The sequence below is a fragment of the Hesperophylax consimilis genome, chromosome 27 (genome assembly GCF_061612785.1).
Source record: "Hesperophylax consimilis isolate HC1 chromosome 27, BYU_Hcon_1.0, whole genome shotgun sequence".
In the NCBI taxonomy this organism is placed as follows: domain Eukaryota; kingdom Metazoa; phylum Arthropoda; class Insecta; order Trichoptera; family Limnephilidae; genus Hesperophylax; species Hesperophylax consimilis.
Genome location: NC_142862.1, coordinates 627,814 through 648,790, shown reverse-complemented (window position 1 = coordinate 648,790; position 20,977 = coordinate 627,814). Strand labels below are relative to the sequence as shown.

The following is a 20,977-nucleotide window of genomic DNA, read 5'->3' as shown; positions in this document are numbered from 1 at the left end:
AGTGACTCCAGTTGCCACCAATTAGGGAGGCGGGTTTAAGTACCGCTGCCCCAGGAACGATTTATTGGACCATTTCCTCTGTTTTGTATGTTTTATTTAGTTATAAAAAAATTATATCTAGTATAAACCTTCAGGATTACTTGCATACAACTGATTTCTATGACATTTAGGAACACTTTACACTGCATCTAAAACTTATTATTTATAGCATTTAGGCTTAACCCATCGAAAGCTGCAAGGCGTTAAGCTTCTTTAACATCCGTCGGTAGTTCATTGAATATCTCGAATCCTTTAAAATGAAGATTATTTTGTTTTTCCAACAAATTTGTTTGAAACAAGTGGTTTGCTACGCTCGGATCGTCTTGTGTTGGGTTAATGTAAAAAAACTGGTTGAATAACCTCTCTATGATTTTGTCCATCTTTTCTACGGCTTTCAAAAAATATAATTCACACACAACATTATACGAGCAGTTTAAATTCATACATGTGCAAACATCAACAGACAAAAAATAAATTAAAATATACCAAAAAAACATCGAACAGGTGGAAATAATTATACTCCCAGGCAAAGCAAACAGCCAAAATATCCTAATTTCTCCTCATTAAAATACAGTAAAACAACAGCCTTCATAATTTAATGTGCCTTTTAATAAGCCCGCCCTAAGAAAACATGAACATGATATGTTTTAAAACAAGGATACGCAGTATTTTCCTATTTGTTAGGTGTTGTAATAGCCTAGGACAGAGACTTTCAGTTGGGTGGTGGTATTTAATGAGAATTATTAAAGGCGTTATTATGATGTCTAGGGTATAGCGGATTAATCCATTCGTATCGCTGCAGAGCAACGGTGTCGGGGAGATATTTTATTACATCATATTATGTCATTACTTTACGACGAATAATATAATGTGACATGCTTCTATTGCGTTGGTTGATATAATTGCATACGTTATGTGTACATAATATCAAGCCGAAATTTCCGCAAACATTTGCAAGCATCTGGAAAACGATTAGAGTTTTGACAGCTTTTGGAATTGCAATCTGGGGCCGCGAGTTTTGTTCCTGATGATGATATCAATGGAAGGAAATAGAAAGGAACGGAACACGATATTGCAGGTAGGGGTGAGGATGCCACCAGAACATCGAACAGGTCTACCTTGATAATGGTATCATCCTTGTTTCTTCAGATGTACAAAAAAATTCACAGAGAATTGCTTCACTTTTGCGCGCAACGCGGCTTTGAACTTGTCACTTGTTGCACGAAGAAAAATTAGTATTGCTCTATAAAAATGGGATAGCATGCCGTTTCCTAATGCACGTTCCGACATCGTCATCAATTATTAATGTTTTACTGAGAGTTTATTAGGAAACCTGTCAATTCATTCGTTAAAGGCCTGCAGTCCCGTTTTTAACCAAAATACGAATAATTTGAAGAGATTATTAATAAATTTTCACTATTTTACATCAGTAATTTTTCTCCGTGCGGTAGAAAAGTTACTGCCCGGACACCCTCTTCTCCTGTTGACAAAAGAAGCGAACAGGTGGGGCGTAGGTATGGATTAAACTAATGATAATCGGCTATGCCCGAACAGTTACCCCTTCCTCAACCCGCTTCACAATTTCAACACATCGGGCAAACTGTTTTTTTCAGGTGATTATATTGGTATATTTGATAAGCAATAAATTTTTTCTTGTATCTTGTATAGACATTTTTATTACGCTCTTAAATATTTACCATCGTTTAGTTGCCTCGTTACAAACAGAAAATGTGTATTAAATATCTTCTGTATACGAAATTCCTCGAAGCAGTGAATTAAATATCGCAAAGGAAAACATTTACCTTCTTAAATATGTATTATTTCACTACTAAGCGAAAATAAACAAACGGATTCTTCTAAAAAATAATAAATTGTATGAAAAAAATAGCGGAGATCATTGTTCGTTTTTTAGTGAAACATTATATTAATTGTCAATAACAATCGTTATTTTTTATGCGAGTACCGCACAAAATAACCCAGAGCTAGTAGGACTATGGCGTCCCTAGTTTGGGGTTTGTTTTGAGGGAGAAGGACGCAGGCAGGTGAAGGAGATGGAAAAGAGGAAGTACCTTGCTATTCAGATCTGTTCTCTAAAGCTAAAGCCATTTTAAGTAACGCTTTGATCATTTTATGATTAATTCAGCCATACCAAAAAAAAAATTGTTATCTTTTTAAGTAACTTTTTAATAATGTCGCCAGTATAATAATCAGCTTTCCGCTATAACCGTGGGAGGAAAAAAATCATTTGAAGTTGATTACCTGGAATGAAATGTAATTAAGTATTCATTGCGTAACTTCAAAGGTATTCACAATAACACCTGGAATCCAATAATAATAATCCACTTGGCACGAGGCAATTCAAAAAGGTTTACTAATTTAATTTATGAAAAGTTTTTCTAAACGGGTTAGTTGTAAATTAGGAAAATTAATCACCGGTCAAATAAATGATTTAGAACCAACATTCAGAGATTAGCAATCTATAAAATAGTTCTATTACCACCCCTGATGTATGGTAGAAAGGTATCGACAAGACGTAATGAGTTCTATTACCACCCCTGATGTATGGTAGAAAGGTATCGACATGACGTAATGAGTTCTATTACCACCCCTGATGTATGGTAGAAAGGTATCGACAAGACGTAATGAGTTCTATTACCACCCCTGATGTATGGTAGAAAGGTATCGACATGACGTAATGAGTTCTATTACCACCCCTGATGTATGGTAGAAAGGTATCGACATGACGTAATGAGTTCTATTACCACCCCTGATGTATGGTAGAAAGGTATCGACAAGACGTAATGAGTTCTATTACCACCCCTGATGTATGGTAGAAAGGTATCGACATGACGTAATGAGTTCTATTACCACCCCTGATGTATGGTAGAAAGGTATCGACATGACGTAATGAGTTCTATTACCACCCCTGATGTATGGTAGAAAGGTATCGACATGACGTAATGAGTTCTATTACCACCCCTGATGTATGGTAGAAAGGTATCGACAAGACGTAATGAGTTCTATTACCACCCCTGATGTATGGTAGAAAGGTATCGACATGACGTAATGAGTTCTATTACCACCCCCGATGTATGGTAGAAAGGTATCGACATGACGTAATGAGTTCTATTACCACCCCTGATGTATGGTAGAAATGTATCGACATGACGTAATGAGTTCTATTACCACCCCTGATGTATGGTAGAAAGATATCGACAAGACATAAAACACTAAAACTTCTAAATGGTATTGATGGTCGATTTGATCACAATATCAAATGTGAGCGAAGTTTGCAGTCTACATTTGAGTATTGATACCAACCCTGACGTATGGCAGTGAAGCATGGAACTGGCATATTATGTAGGACGAAAGCAACGACTGAATGTAAAAATAAATGGATAATAGAGCCATAATTGAGATAGGAAAATGCAAGGCCACTGAATAAAATCCAGAAAGGAGCGCTTAATTGGTTTGAATATTAAAAATTATAAATATTCCCTTTTGGCTACAATCAAAATCAATAGAAATCACCGTCTACTGAGAAACCCAGAAACTTTCCATATTCCTTTTTAAAGAACCAACTAACTTAACCTTCTCCCAACCCCTTGTGCGAATGTGTCGACTATATAACATCCACCGTAGTGGCAAAGATTCTGGCCATATTTAGCGATAGTCCCCAGAACTTTGCTAAATTTGGGAGGCGGGTATGGGTACCGCCGCCCCGATGCGTCTGCCCACTTAGTGCATGTCAGGCCGGATTTGGAGAGACTGGTTGGGGGAGATCTTTTCACTTCTCCAGCACGACTTTCTTGACCCATCGTCTTGCATAGCAGTGGGGGGATGAATTTAAATGTCTGTCACTCCTAGACACGCTGACCTTCAGATTCTTACCCACCCCTCATACCATTTTCCTTCCCAGATTTTCCTCTCATTCATTTCATTTTTAAAAAACCTTCACACAGCATCCCCAAAGATGACGTAGACCCTGAGGGAAATTATTTTCCTCGGGGCCTCCTGTGGATCTAATTTTAAAAAATAATTCTAGAATCACTTGTTTTAATTTGACTCTAACTTTATTTTTTCTGGTTTCTTGTTGTTGTTTTATAAACTAACCCCCTTACTAAAAAACGTATTTTATGTTTTCCACAATTGATAAACATCCATTAATATGATTGTTTATCAGTTATATATCAACATTGAAGACAATATTAACGTCTCTCGACAGGAACAATCAGAAAACGATTCGGTGACATTTAGAAATTGCCGGGGTTTTTCCTCCACCACCAAATTTTTTTCTGATTTTCTGTTTCACATTTTTCGTTTGAGAATCGTTAATATTGTCTTGGAAATTAAATATTACAATTTGAGGTTTTACTCACTAAATTATTCCAAAATCCATATATATATCAGTGTATCAAATTAAAAACGTGTTTATAATGAAGGTCCTCATTGTTTTACGTTTACATATTGTTGTACAACGTTATTGGACGGTTGGCATTTACGAGTATACTGATGTAGTCTGCTGTGTACATTAAGTAACCAAGCTTAAAATAAAATAAAACAAAGAGATGAATATAGGATGATGTGAAGTGCTGGTGGCCATTGACGATTTTAAAACTCACTTATTTAATTATTGCCCACTTCTCAGATATCCAAACATCCTAAATTCTACAAAAGGTATATTTATAATTTCTTTTAGGATAAGAATGTATTTCCTTGTATTATTAATTAATTCTTCTTTTAAACACATTGATGTAATTATCCTTTATCACTCTTCCCACAAATTGGCAATTTGTTTCCACCTTGAGCTAGGTTTACTTTGAAATGTGATTTTACTGATAGAACGCCCGACGTACCTTTAACCTACGTTAAGGTAATTCGTTTATCTGAAACCTAATTTTGGCCCGAATTCAATAAGGAAGGGCAACTTCGAAAGAGGGTAAATTTACCTGGTAAATGTTTTTTACTACCCAGCCCAAGAGATGGTGCAACTAAAATTGAAAATAGATATGTAATAGTAAAAATAGATATATTAAAGTAAAAATAGATATGTTATATTAAAAATATGTTTTTTATAGCAAAAATAGATATTTTATAGTAAAAATAGATAAATTATAGTAAAAATATATATATTATAGTAAAAATAGATATATCATAATAAAAATAGATATGTTATAAAGCTATTTATTGAAAACGAAATCCACTAAAAATCGGCTCGAAAATGTGTGAAATGTTCAGTTGTTTTTAAAAAAAAACACGCTTTTCGCTCGACTGCATGTTTGTCAAAATGCGCACTTGATCGTGTGCATTTTTTATTAGCGAGATATTTGCCGTAGTGTAAACTTTTTTCTAATCACTTTTTTTTTCAAAATGGGATTTTTCTTGAGTTTAAGCTTTTTTCAAACACACTAGGCATTCGATGGGGTTGTTTTTCCTCTCAAAATAGTATTATCTGAAAATACGCTATTCGCGTGGGAGAAGGATTTTTCAAAAAACACCAATACATTGATTGCTTTGGAAAGTCTAATAAAAAGTCGATGATTGCTTTTATTTTTAAAGCTAATTTAGCGAGCTAGTGGCTGAGTGGGTATTGCGTCTAGTGAGTTTGATTCCTCTGGCTGGCCAAAATCCTCCATCATGTCAAAGGCAACATCTTCCGCTTACTGTGATGGTAGTAGGAGATTTTCTAATATTGTCAAGTTATGCGTAAATCAGGAATGTTTATCTTCCTTCAAAAAAACTGCCCTTTCTTCGTAATCAACAGGAATAAACATAGGGAAAAATTCAACATTTTATATCAAGATAATCATCACATTAAAGCAAAAATATAATAACAAAAAACTGCCAATCTCACAGACACGAATATTTGAGGTTCAAAAGAAAATAATATAGAAGTCGAGAAACTATAAAAAATTCACGGCCTCAAGAAACTGTAATAAAGTACCTTTAGCCAGACGTCTACGCAAATACTGGCTGTGTTGATGTATAATCAACAGTGTTTACCGAGAAAGTTTTATTACGAGGAGAATTTTTTATTTAATAAAGTATTTTTTTAGTTCAATAAAAAGCAATTTTCGTTTTTAAGTTTTATTTATGTCGAATTAGGCTTGAAAATCGTGAAAACGACTATTTTAATAGTATAAACTTAATTTTTTTTTAGTAAAATATGTGGATATTCTTCACTTTTATTTTTCTTATTTCTGTTGCTGTAATATTATATAAAAATTATGCCTAAGACATTACGCTATACGCATCAACGCTTATTTAGGAGTGGCCTTTACGGATTATATGTTGAGGTGTTACACTACGGGAGATGCGGTCAGATCATTTGAGGAACTGCCGCGGAATATCATTTTTTTGTATGAGATCACGGCGCTCCGTATATTGATCTCACCCCCTCTCCCACCGAAGGCAAGAATGACCTGACTAGTATACTGGTTATATTCCACACATAAATAAAGACGTAGTAATATTGTACCTACATTATCACGTATTTTTCTAACTATTAGACTGGGTATATTCCCCACAAAAATAAAGACGTAGTAATATTGTACATTATCACGTATTTTTCTAACTATTAGACTGGGTATATTCCCCACAAAAATAAAGACGTAGTAATATTGTACATTATCACGTGTTTTTCAAACTATTAGACTGGGTATATTCCACACATAAATAAAGACGTAGTAATATTGTAATTATCACGTGTTTTTCAAACTATTAGACTGGGTATATTCCACACATAAATAAAGACGTAGTAATATTGTACATTATCACGTGTTTTTCTAACTACTGGACTGGGTATATCTAATATATAAATAAAGACTAATAGAAGAGTATGTATGAGACGATGTATGAATGTGAATGAGGCAAGAAGTGTGTGCCAAGACCGAGTTGTTTGGCGGTCCGTCGTCTCTGCCTACCCCTGCGGGGAAACGGCGTGATGGTTAGTTAGTTAGTTAGTTAGTTAGTTAGTTAGTTAAATAAAGACATAGTAATATTGTACATTATCATGTATTTTTCGTCTGCAATTAATTAATGTGGAATAAATTTCCTATTTCTCGTAACATTTCGGAAAACAAAATTGGATTTGCATAAAAATCCGTAGTGGTTAAAATTATTCGGGACGAGGTTCCATTGGCGAGAAAGCTGATTATTATATTATATAACCAAGTCTGTTATGATTTGAGAATTTAATTTTCATTTTAAGGCCGTGGGGCTTTTATATAAGTATACGTGATATAATTTTGATATGATGAATAATTTAGAACACGAAAAAGAAATAATAAAAATTAAGAATACAATAATCAAAACATAAAATAATAATAATCATAACAAGAAACGCAAAATTAAAGAAATAAAGTGGTAGCTAAATAGGTTTACAAAGAGACAACCAAAGATTCAAGAATAGGGTTGGAATAATAATAAAAATAAGTGTTTTACTATCCTATTTTTTTGTAACAAATAGATATAATTACTAAAATTTAGTATAATATAATAGGTTTTTAATATGATTAACAAAATTCACCAACTTAACATTAAACATATCATGTATGGATTTCCTATAGTGTGAAACCTCTGTTTCGGGCAATGTATTTGCACTTCTGCACACTATGGAGGAATAGAGTATTGTATCGTGTTGTTTTTTTGAGAGTTCAGAGCAGTCTAATTAAGAGTTTAGTATTTTAAAGAAGAAAGTTAAATAAGTTATTTTGCGTGTGTCTGTAATGATAATTTATGTATTCTAGCGGGATATTTGATTTTAAATTTATGAAACGTTGATTTTTTGTTGTATTCGCTCATTATAGTAATACGCAATATAAAACATAATGTATTATTAAATGACTCATAATATTTTCCAATAAATCTAAAGCTTACCCAAACATAAATATATATTATTTATATATGTAGTCGGTTAATTTTGTAAACCTGTCCGAAACGTTGAGTTTCCAATTTCGTCACGAACCCTCCAAACAGCGTCCCCAAAGATGACATAGGCCCTAATGGAAATTATTTAAATAAATGAGATAACAGTTGAAAATTATTTAAAAAAAAAACATCATAGACGGCCATGACAAAGAATTGAACACAGGTGAACAATCATCAAAAGAGCTGGGTGGTAATAGTAGTTAGGTTTGACGAAAGCACACATTGGTCCAATTCAATAGAATCGTCCAATCGATCATGCCAATATCCACATTTCAATGACAGTTGCCTAAATGCGGATAATATTATGTAAATACAGTTGCCTGGCAACGTCACACCTCACACCCCACAACCCCACCCTCTGTAGTTTGCTTTAGCTGTTAATAGGGGTGGGGAATGACCATCTGATACCAATTATTAAATTGGTAAGGACGATCGATAAAGTCCTACGTCAATACGACTTTGACGAAACCCGTCATCTATGGTCAGTTAGCGATATTTGCGAGCACGCCACGGTCAGAATATTATTCCGACAGTCGGTAGACAAAAGCTGCTACTTTTAGCGCGGTCTTCAAGGAGTCGGATAAGCTGTCAATACATGCAAAACTTTTTTGATAATGTCGTTCGTTTTGCAAAATAACTGGCTTATAATGAATGGGTGGGTGAACTAACTAAACTCTTAGAATTGAAAAAAATCGTTCACACAATCCATAATCCACAATATGGCTAATGAATTCATGAACTAATTGACTTCCTTTTTAGTGTCAAAAAGTATATGCTGACTGCCAATGTATATTAAAGTAAATATTTCAATTGGAAATTGTCATTTTTTTTAAACTTTTAGTGTATACGAATTTCCTTGTTGCATATAATTTTGTTTGAAAAGTATTTTGGTAATAGGTTATTTATTATTGTTTGTATAAATATCTTCGCGTTAAAGGTCATCATCTGTTTCACTATTAGCCAACTTGATCTATTTTATAGAATTTACATCTTTGAAAAATATTTGTAAAAATGAGCAAAGCCGGGTGTTACATAAAAACCAAGTAGTCTCCAGTGTTCCCCAGTAGTTCCGATCAACATCATTACTTTTGCTTCGGATTCCTCTTCCTTTAATGAAAGTCGGAAGCTTTACGGTCCATCTTGAGCTATCTTTACCGATCGTAAAAGTTAATACTGTCCCATTACTCTTCATGTCTATTCTCTTGTTCATTCCTTTACTCATCGGGGAAACTTTATAGGAAATTGCCCAGGCTGGCCGCACAACGCACTTGAGCCGCTCCCAACTTTTATTATTTATTTTTTATTTATTTTCCAAACTGCTCCAAACCGTCTGGAGCCAGTCAGACTTTGGCATCCCCTATTGTGGTATGTTGTGAGGTTAATGGTAGTGGGGAGGGGAAGGAGATGAGAAAGAGAGGGATCAAAAATCTGGCTATTCAGATCTGGTCACCAAACGCGGCTAAAGCCATTTCAAGCAACGGTTCAATCTGAATGGTGGTCTTACACCAGGGCGATACTGAGAGTATCTTCCACTCTGGAACGCGCCCCGAATATACTAAAAATTATTTATAAATTAACAATTTCATCAAATAAAATGTACTTGCCCCGCCGGGATTTGAACCCGCGACCTTCGGATTGCTACCAAGGAGGTCGTCAAAACCAGCAAGCAGTAAGTTAATAAACACAAAATGATGGATGGCAAGGCCCGAATACACTTTTATAGACACAATTGATTTCATACACTTTATTTTGCCCTTTTGATTGCTTGATAATTTATTAGAAAGTTGCGCCAACTATTGAAGGGAGTGCTATTATTTTAGATTAAGGGTGTGTTGTTCCAAGTATTTTACGAACTCGATTCGATTCTGAGTCAAATAGATTCGATTCCTCAGACTCTTTTCTTCCACAATTAATACTGACTATATTTAGTCATGGAGATGCAAAACACGCTCTGGAAATTTTTACTGGTATGATACATTCACAAAAAGTGCTTAAGAGGAAGCTACAAGCCAAAAATGTGTAAATTCTTGGTATACCTTATATTGTAGGTAACAGGCATTAAAATCGTTAGATAAACGGAGTCTAGAAACGTTCGATTTCAAGCCAAAAACTGTTTTTTATTTTTTTTTTTAAATAATTTTATAAGAAAGCAAAAAAGTTAATCAAGTGAAACTGTAACAAAAAAACTTATCTATAATACTGTATTTTTTTAATTGTTTCCTTTACGAGTTCATACATTTCTATTGAAAAAATGTTTTTTTAGTAGTTTGCATTTATATTTTTTGTTGAGTAATTTATTTTATCATTTGTATTCTACTCAATCGAAGCGATAGTATAACCTTCAATTTATCTAAAGCATATTTTTTTTATATTCATAATGTACACCAATTCGTGATTTGGCATTAAGCTTCGCCAAGTAAATTTGAAATCAGTATGGTATTAATACTTTTCGCTAAATATCAATAGATAGATATATCCAGATTCCAGAGCGGTATTAGCAACATGACTATTCAGTTTTCTTCACGACTAAAACCTAATTCCGAATGGTAGTATTTCAAAAGTATGTTACTGAGAGTACCTTCCACTACTGAATCAGATGTATTGAAGGTTTGCCAAATTTAAACTAACAAGAATGATGTGCTTTGTACTTCCTCAGCGTCTGAACGAGGGCTACGGGGGATCTGAAGACGGGCAGCTCTCCGAGCAGGAACTGGAGGAGCCGTGCTACGGCAAGAGATGCACGGCTAATGAACACTGCTGCCCGGGGTCCGTCTGCGTGGACGTTGATGGAGGTAAGGAATAAGACCGTCAATAACTAACTGTCTTTGTATAATATGCTTGCGTTAAAACTACATGGCAATCGTTGCTCGATGGAACCGTGACTTGATCACGTGACACTTCAAAATCTTCCGTTTTGAGATAATATATTTATGTCTGGATCCATGTCCGTGAACGTCGATGGAGGTGAACAACCTGATCTATTGCCCAACAAGCCCCAAAATAGACGGTCAAACAAAACAGTCACTAAACAGAATATGGAAGAAAAGTTAAGGAAAATTAGGAAAAAGCCTAATACAATCTAATCCGTTATCCTTCTATGTCGTATTGTGACTTAAAAGGTAAACTCTGTGCAATTTACGCCCGCGACGATTTTGCTAACGCTGATGACGCTTTGTCAATTTTACACCTTTTTGTAATTCTGGTTTATCAACAGACTTTTCTGAGACCGAAAAGTTACTAACACTTGTGTGCTCCGTTACAATTATGTCAGTTGAAACCGAAAGATAATGGATTTATTATTACTGTAACTGACCAGTTGCTACTACACAGAGAGTGTTGAGATGAATGAACAAAAAATAACTACATTAAGGATATTAAATCTTGGCTTAAGGAACTACCGGATAAAGAACTTACTAGCATACTTAAAACATCGTCGTAGAAGTTTATGGAAAACCTTACCCAAAACATGAAGTCGAATCATAGAAGTCGCTGAAAAACTTCCAAAACCTAGTCCCCCTCAACACAGGATCTCCTAGTGAGGAGGACTACGAATATAATCAAAATCTTATATGTTGTGCTCACCTATAATTGGAAGCATCATTGTAACCATGTATAAATGTAGATTGCTGTAAAATTTATGTGATGTATTCTGTTGGCGAGCCAATAAATAAAAAGAAAGATAATTCGAAAGTTCTCATCTGAAAGAAATTTACTATTGTAAAAGTGCCTTATCTAAATGATTGTTACATTATCATTAAACCTTTATCTACACTCACGGCCGCCAACATACAGCTCGTAGCCTACAACATGCTCTTTCTATATTTAGGAACGTAGATCGATAAATCAAATGGTTTTTCAAAAATCTAATATACTGTAACACACGGAAATATAAATAGAATAATACTTCGTTAAATTGTTTCCTCGAATGTGATATGTGCTAACACACCCACATCCCGTCTTATATTGCCTTTAATATTGTGGGCTGATGATTAATCGAATGTTCCGATTTATTCGGGTAATGCTCTATTCACATTTCAAGTAAAAAAAAACCCGAGCGTCTTTTTATAGAACATGAAAATCGTTAAATGCGTCACTGTTGGTACGGTGGCCATTTATGACAATTAGAGGCGTAGACTAGACACTGGCTAAAAAGGCCCTAAAAGTGGAGAGAGTACCCAAACTCATATGTACTAAAGTTGCTTTGGGAAACATTCTCATATCTGCTGTTTAAAACTTTCTAATACAAAAACATCCCACCAGGTTCGTTCCGTTGAGATTTATGCAAAGTTAAGAAGTCGAAAAGAACAGTAGTAAATCTCTTGTCTTGGAGTAGATGTCGCAAGTTTGTTTAAAAACACATTTCAACTTAATAACAACTCAGTTTTAGGGCGGTAATGAAATACTGACAATACTCGTACTTAGGAATACGAAAAGAAAATGCTATAGCTAGGCAAATTCACATGAGATCATGAACGGTAGGAAAGCGAAATCATTCTTAATCGAATGGTATGGAAAAATTAACAAATTGTACAAGATATGATATTCTTCTCTTTTCCACACGCAACGTGAGGAGTAAAATTTCTGATTATCTAACTGAGAATCCTGTTACAAATAATTTCATTTGCAAATACACTGGCGATAACGTTGTTACAAAACGATTTCGCCTGGGAGGGCAACGTGAAATACGATGGCTTTAAAAAAACTAAAACGACGTGGTTTTTTAAAAGGTTCAAGTTACTTTGTTAATACGTTGTTAAAACGCTAAATAATACCACTCAAACAAATAATAATATAGCTTCTACGGACTAACTTTGAAAAACAATTGTTTTCTTTATTGTTAATATTAAAAAATTTAGAAAAGATTTAATTTATTTATAACATTTCAAAAACAAAATCAAATTGAATTTCGCTCAAAGGGATAACTTACAAAGGCATAAAGTGAAATAATAAGTCTTGGGTACTGTCAAGGGACTTACATAAAGGGTAAATAGACTACACAATATGTTCTTGTATCGTAAAAAGTGACTAGTTTATTTTATTTTGTAGGCACCGATGCCCGACGCGACGATCAAAGTTTTAAAATTCCAAAATCCAGATAGAAATGTTTTTCGTAAGGGTTTATAAATAGACTTGAATGCTAAGTAATGTTCTTGAATGTTGAAGGTTGAACGAAAATCGATAGGTCGTAAAGTTATATAGGTGCTTTGAATATAATTTTCCTAAATAGACATAGATTTAAATCTAAAAGTTGGCCTTTTGAAGTATTTTATCGATGGATTTAGATTGTCAGTTTAAAATGATTTTCTTATCCTCTAAGGTTTTGGTGCAGCCGTCAATTACCAGATTCCAAAAACTATCAAGCTTAGTCCCGGCGTTTTTATTAATATTAATGAGATTTTAGTGGATTTCAATATTCTTCTAACCTTTTTCGGTTAGGATTGCACTCCTAAAGGGTGTGTACTGAAAAGATCCCCAGATATTGGTACTATCGATTGCACCTTGCACCTCTTGAGAAAAGCCAGGCTGCCCAATAGATGCTTTCTTCTCTTCTTGAGATTCTCCAATCGCCGTACCATTATGTGAGAACCTCATCCATGTAGAGATATCTTTTCAGATTCTCACGGCCAAAAGTGTTATCGTGATTTATTATCAGGGTATTATGCCGTGTTGTGCTTCTTTCTTCTTGAGCCAACGTTTTGGACAGCGTTACAGTGTCCATCATCAGATGTTTCAAGTTTACTAAGGGTGTTCATTCGAAAGGAAAATTTCTGATCGTCTTCTCTCTAATTTGTCGACATAACGATATAGTTATATCATGAAAAAATATATTATAAATACTTTCAGCTTCACAAATCCTGGGTCTGCACCAGGTTATTTATAAAACTATATATATGGCCGAATATTCTTTTAGTAAGATTCGAATTGTACCTTCTTCGCACATCTTTATTTTATTTCTGTTCATCATGATTTTTTTACGAAAACCGCTTTGATAATGTTATCGAAAGAACATTGAAAAACGCTCCCAACTTTATATTTTCTTTTTCAAGCACAATCCATTTGGGAGATGTTTTTTCTGGGTTAAGACAATATTTTTGCTTTTAGTTAACTCCCCTGTCAATCGAAAAAACATGGAAAACCTACAAACTAAATATTACGGCAAAGTTACCATTCTCATCCCTCCCACATAGGGGTCGCAAATGACCTATTTTTTAAGGGAGTAGAAGACGTTCACCCTTTGGTAACCAACCTAGACCTTTCCCCCTCTACTTCCACTGTCTTTTTTTCTTTTCTGTTACCACCCTTAGTCAACGACGAACTTGAAAAAGTATTTATTTGGAAAACCTTTTTTTACCATGACCATGGCAAAAGTATATACGTGAATTCAAGTGTGTGGCTTTTTTTTTGTTGCAAAACTAAGAAAAAAATTATTTAAATTGTTTTGAATATATTATTGAGTAAACGAATATGTTTTTGAATATATCAATGAGTAACACCTCAAATTGTAATATTTAATCATTGAAGACAATATTAACGACTCTAAAAAGAAAAATGTGAAACAGAAAAATCAGAATAAGATTCGGTCGCATCTAGGAATTCAACCCAAGAGTCTTGCCGGAGCCTTGTTCTACCACTAAGCTAATTCGACCCCACCCCCTTCGGTCATATTTAACTGTATCATCTGTTTTGCATTAGTCGTTAATATTTTAATATGTAATTATTAAAGACAATATTAGCGATTTGTAAACGAAAATCTGAAACAGAAAAATGGGAGCCTATCTTCTTTCGTCATATTTAACTGTATCATACTTCGAATAAGAACTACCAACATTGTCTTCATTTTTTCTCACCGCATATTTTTTTTGGCAACTATCTTTATGGATGTGACCGTATCTTTTTCTGATTTTCTGTTTCAGATTTTCGTTAAGGAATCGCTAATATAGTCTTCAATAAATAAATATTATAATTTGAGGTTTTTTTCATTAAGTTATTCCAGAAATAAAAATAAATATTCATCCAAGACTTGTAGAAAAGTCAAAAGATGTCGCACATTAGAATAATAAGAAAACGATATATTTATCAAATACACTACCTAGATTGCATTTTCTTCCGGTAGAATCTAGCAATCATACAAACAAAGATAGCAGCCAATAAAAATATGCGTTAAGAAAATTAAGAAAATATTGGTAGATCTTAGTCGGATACATTTTAATATGACCAAAGGGGATAGAGTTAAGTTAAATCAGTGGTAGATTGCACCAAAAGTTGGTAGAATGCATTTTTATCGACAACTAGACTATCTGCCGAGTTTCAGCTCGATCGAATGTCTGCTTCTCGAAAAAAAAGAATTTCAAAGAGATGTATTTAAAAAGACAGAACATCGAATTTTCCATTCAGATAATTGAAAAACGTTTCTCTTTTATCGGTTTGATTAGAAGAGTTAGATTTAGGAATGCAATAGTTTGGTATTATAATGTGTTAAATGATACAGTAAGCTGCGATATACGTTGCACATTTATAATTGAAAAAAAATAATGATGCCTCTAAAAACATAAAAAAGGTTATATTATTAATATGGTATTCGAACAGGAAAATCATCGTGTGTTTTAGACATTCTTTTACAAATGTTTGTGCGTGTTCCATAATGTATCTGGTTGTTTAAGTGTAGATAATAACAGGCTCTAAAATTGTATGAATCATTTTATAGTTTAATGACTTGTATTTGAGGAACTTTATGTAAAATGGAAGCGATATAGTTTCATTTATTAAGGCTATTACGCGAAATCATGACTACGTGATATGACGTTTGGCGTATCACGCTATTCAATGTCATGACAGTTATTTATTCATTTATTTACTGATAACAGTCCATTAACAAATAAACGAACAAAAAACAAAGGTGGCAGTGAAAGGAGAACATATACTAACGATGAGCAACGACAATATATATACAATACAAAAAGTACTGATGGAAGACAATTACAACTGAGGGAGGTTAAAGTTAGGTTATTTTGAATACCTATGTTGGATTATGTGAATACTGTGAATATGTGAACTGCCCCCAACAGTTTGGAGCCAGTGAGACTATGGCATTCCCAATCGGGGTATATTGTGAGGCTGAAGGTATTGGAGAGGGGAAGGATATGGGGAGGATTAAGGTGGGGAAAAACCTGGCTAATTCACGTGGGGTCACCAAACATGGCTAACGTGTCCGGTCTTTCACCGGGCCAATACTGAAAGTATCTTCCACTCTGGAACGTGTCGTAAATATATTATAATATAATTTAACCCTCCAGGTTTTAAAATATTTTTAATTACAAGACATGGTAAAGTTTCACGAAATTTCGGAATTTTTTATTTTTGAAGTTGTCGTAAAAAGAAATACCATTTTAGAAACTAGATAAAATTATCTTCGAAATGTTTGTATTTGATATAAACATTGATGTTTCTAAAAAATGAAATTTTTAATATAAAGAATGAAAAGTAAACAAATAACCTACCCGGACATTTTGATACGAAATCCATAACTTAGAAAGAATTTGATATTTAGGAAACACAATCCTTTGTGCAGGGAATTAGTACAAAAACTCTGATTTCAGTTTGTATGCCGTTTATACAAAAAAATATTAAAAAAAATTTAACATTGATTTTTTTGGATTTTACCATGTAATCATGTATAAATATTTGAGACAAACTGAGAAGAATAATTATTAATCTTTCGAACGACGAAAAAATCACATATCTACGCATATAGAAAAAAAATCAAATACATACAATTAACTTTTTCTATTCTTCCACCTTAAATTAAACTAAACCCAATTCGCAACCTCAAAAAATTACTACAAGCCATTCACAATTCCGAGCAACTCCGGGTACACGTCAACTGGTATAATAATGAAGAGAGTTTTGTGGAAAGTTTTTCTCCTCTACAGAATTGTAGCATTGCGTGCTTACAACCATCAGAGAGATTAAATGGATGACAGTCGAAAAATGGCGCGAGAAATTCGCGGTAATCACCGAAAATAAACTAATTAGAAATACCAACCAATCACCGCCATCTATTTTAACGTTTAACCCTTTGTGTGTGTTTTTTTTGCAAGTCGTCGATTAACTAATTAAAAGATTTTTTTATAAAAATGTTTTTTAATTTGTACGTCATATGTATTGGAGGGGTGTGTTTGGAATCTAAAAGAATGGTGATGAGGAAAAGTCCAAAAGAACTTGAGGGAAAGGAGTTCTTGATTTTCAAAGACAATTGGATTTTCTTTGTATTTTTTTATTTAATACAGGAATTACACCAATCAAAAATAGGCTGTCCTGCAAAGCTGCCATTTTTATTTATACTAGCTCCACGCAGGTGGTCTTGAGGAAATAATTTCCCTCAGAGCCTAAGTCATCTTTTGGGATGCTGTGTGGGGTTTTTTTTAAGGAGTGGAAGATCCGGGAAGAATTAGCCTTTATTCAGGGGTGGGTAGGAATTTGGGGGTCAGTGTGTCCAGGGGTGACGTTTGAATTCATCACACCCCTAGCGCGCAAGGCGACGAGTCGATGGTGTCCTGCTGGAGGGGTAAAAAAATCCCCCTCAACCAGTCTCTCCAAATCCGGCCGGCCACACAGTAGGCGGGCTGACGACTCTCCTAGACAATCCTCACCCCATGAACCCGGGCACCCCTGCCAAGTCACCGGCCGTAGCTAACCACTTGGGGTGACCTGTCGCAGGTTATCCAATTAATTGTTCCCGGGGCGGCGGTACCCTAAACCCGCCGGGTGTCTGCAGGTTCTACACACTTTGTCTTAATTAATAGATTATGAAACATATTATTCATAATCAGAGATGTGCTTTATTTCAAATAAATCCATTTCAAATGGAAATGCAAAATGCAAAATGGGTATTTTCCATTTTGCATTTTATATGCTTTTCTAAAAACCATTTTTCATTTTAAATGCTTTTCACAATGCATTTTCCATTTTAAATGCTTTTTTGCAACATTCTTCCTACTATCTCCATTCATCTTTTTTTCATGAGCCCCAAATATCAGTCGGTCCTCAACCTCGCTATGAGAGGTAATTTCCATTTGTCAAGTTGCTCCCTGGTAGGAGCCCTGGCAATTGAGTGATACCATTACAAAAAATACTGATTCAAATACTGAACATGGCCATGACGCTGTAATATTAAATGTTAGATAGCAGTTTCTATGTTTTTACGTTGGCAACATTAGTCCCGCGCAAATTTTTTGTGGTTTCATAATCTGTAGTCGTGATGTTTTTGGATTTACCATCATGTAATATGTTTGTTCTACATTGATGTCCATTATTAAATGACAAAATTGTTTAAAAATTCTATAATTATTTTAATTGTTTGACCTCAGAAACCATTTTGCATTTTCAATGCATTTTGAAAATAGGTATTTTGCATTTTGCATTTGAAATGCTTTTCTAAAAACCATTTTGCATTTTCAAATGGAAAATTAGACCCATTTCCATTTTGCATTTCAAATTGTTTTGGGTACCCATTTTGCACTTCTCTGTTCATAATACATATAAAAGTCTTCCCATTTACAATATATATTACAAAACAGGTAGTTACCTATATTTTAGGTCTTAAAATAGATGTCAACTTCAACTAGTCAAACCACATTGAAAAATATATGCAAGACCTAGACTAAGATCCTTATTTGGGAAATTTTACCATCCAAAAATATACTACTTCAGGCACTGTTAGCATCTATGACGCATTAACGCAATCAATTATGGCTTAGTTACAGGTTTCGAATAGATTAGCTAATGCGATGGTGATGGTACTTACGGCAGGTTTTTTTTTAGGAAATTTACGTTAGTTACAATTATTAGTTTCGGAAATTTTTCCTCGATTAAGGTTTCGTGAAGTTACATATTAGAAATATGCCAGATTTTTGGCATATTGTGCCAAGTTTTTACAACGTCTTGAGCGTTCGCACGTCATAAAATTCATTTTTAATTTATTTAAGTAAAACATTTATTTTTTATAAGGTTATATTTTTGTAGGTTCTTAGTTAAGTTTTTAAGCACAGTAAAAAAATCAAATACCAATCTCTCTGTTCCTTTTTACAAGATATACATTTCTTGATTACCAATAATGTGACATTATTTGAATTCCTCGCACTTACATAAGTGGAAAATGTTGCTTGAGCAATGATGGAAGAGAACTCGAGACGCCTGAGTGGGAATCCGGCAATCGCTCCACCAACTAACCGATGCATAGTACATCACATTTGGTGGGGCTACATCGAGCAAGGTTACATTATACATTGTAAAAAAATAATTATATCAGGTTACAAAATCACTTAATGTTACTGCGTACATTAAAAAATGGAAAAGTTTAAAAAAGGTATGGTTAGGTGATGGGTCAATAATTATTAGTTAAATAAGAGTTTAGTTGAAAACGCAGCTAAAATATTTTTATTTCACGCATTGTGCTGCATCATCTAATTTAGCGGACCACAACCTTTTGGGAACTTCGACCTCAAATCCAAAGAAGGTTTTTTCCGGAACCCCAGAGGAAAAAGAATGACCATTAAAAATCGAAATTTTTTAAAAACAATGCATCTCTTTTAAAAGGTCATAAATTTTTTTGTCAATAAGTTGTTAGAAGTCTTGAAGAACTTGAATACAATTATCCCGTCTGGAACATACATTAAAATATTCATGTACAACCTAATAAAAGAATACTACATACAACCAACATGGCTTTAGAAAAAATAGGAACACAGAAAACGCAATTGCCACTGTAACCGAGTTTATTACACATAATTTAGATGCAAAAAAAAGTTATTTCAATCTATTTAGACTTATCTAAAGCCTTCGATACAATTTCGCACAAAAAACTTTTCAAGAAGCTAAAAAACATTGGCATAAATGGAGTAGAATTTGAATTAATGAAAAGTTTCATGTCTGACAGAACACAACAAGTTAAAATTGATAACAAGACAAGTGAACCACTCTTAATCACATACGGAGTCCCACAGGGGAGTGTCCTTGGTCCATTAATATTCCTCATATACATAAACGAATTATGTGACATTGAAATTGATGGTAAACTCGTGACCTTCGCTGATGATACAGTTCTTCTGTGTCAAGCAGCCACATGGAAAGATTTATTCATAACAGCTGAAAAAAGTTTGTCTATTGTCATAAAATGGCTAAACAGAAATACTCTTACCGTTAACACAATCAAAACAAAATATATCACACACAGTATTACACAAAGAGGTCAACCTCCGTCTAACTTGGACTTGTTTTTGCATGAATGTAAACAAACATCATCCAATTGCCAATGCGAACACATTGAAAGGGTTAAACAAATAAAGTACCTAGGAGTTATTATTGATGCATACTTACAATGGACTGACCACATTACTTTTATTACCAATAAACTAAAACGAGTCTTACACCTAATAAAATCCATTAAAAACATTTTCCCACTAACAATACTCAGATCAATATATTTTGCACTGTGTCAATCCATTGCCACTTATGGAATATTAGCTTGGGGAAGCGCTACAAACACAACAATTGACCCAATTCAAAAAGTTCAAAAGGCAATAATAAAACTCATACTGCAAGTACCATTCTACACAGACTCAACCAAAATCTTCAAAACACTAGACGTCATGTCAATAAGACAACTTTACGCCAAAACTGCTCTCCTACACCTCATCCATAATAATCTTCATATTACAAATCAAGCAAAAGCCATAATAAAAACCAGGTCCTCAACAAATAAAACACTGAACATTCCAATAACACACACCACACACTGTCAAAGACACTTTCAATACTACGCAACCAAACTTTTTAACAGTATGCCCATTACTTTGAAACAATTATTGACTACAAACACATCTACAAACTTTCTCAAAAAACATATCATAGCCTGGATAAAAAATCAAGATATTCACTTTATTCAAAAGATTATAATTCCAAACCAAACATAACCAAAATATAACAAGTAAAATTAAATATTATACACGTT

The 20,977-nt window shown here is 34.0% G+C and overlaps 1 protein-coding gene across 1 annotated transcript in view; it reads left to right on the top strand.

The window, feature by feature from the left end:
• The window catches only part of spab (space blanket), a 73,326-nt gene that overhangs the window by 13,532 nt on the left and 38,817 nt on the right, over positions 1-20,977 (top strand). Inside the window, exon 3 of the mRNA XM_089648375.1 lies at positions 10,625-10,760. Within this exon, the coding sequence (XP_089504501.1) occupies positions 10,625-10,760 (136 nt within the window). The remainder of the gene's footprint in view (positions 1-10,624; positions 10,761-20,977) is intronic.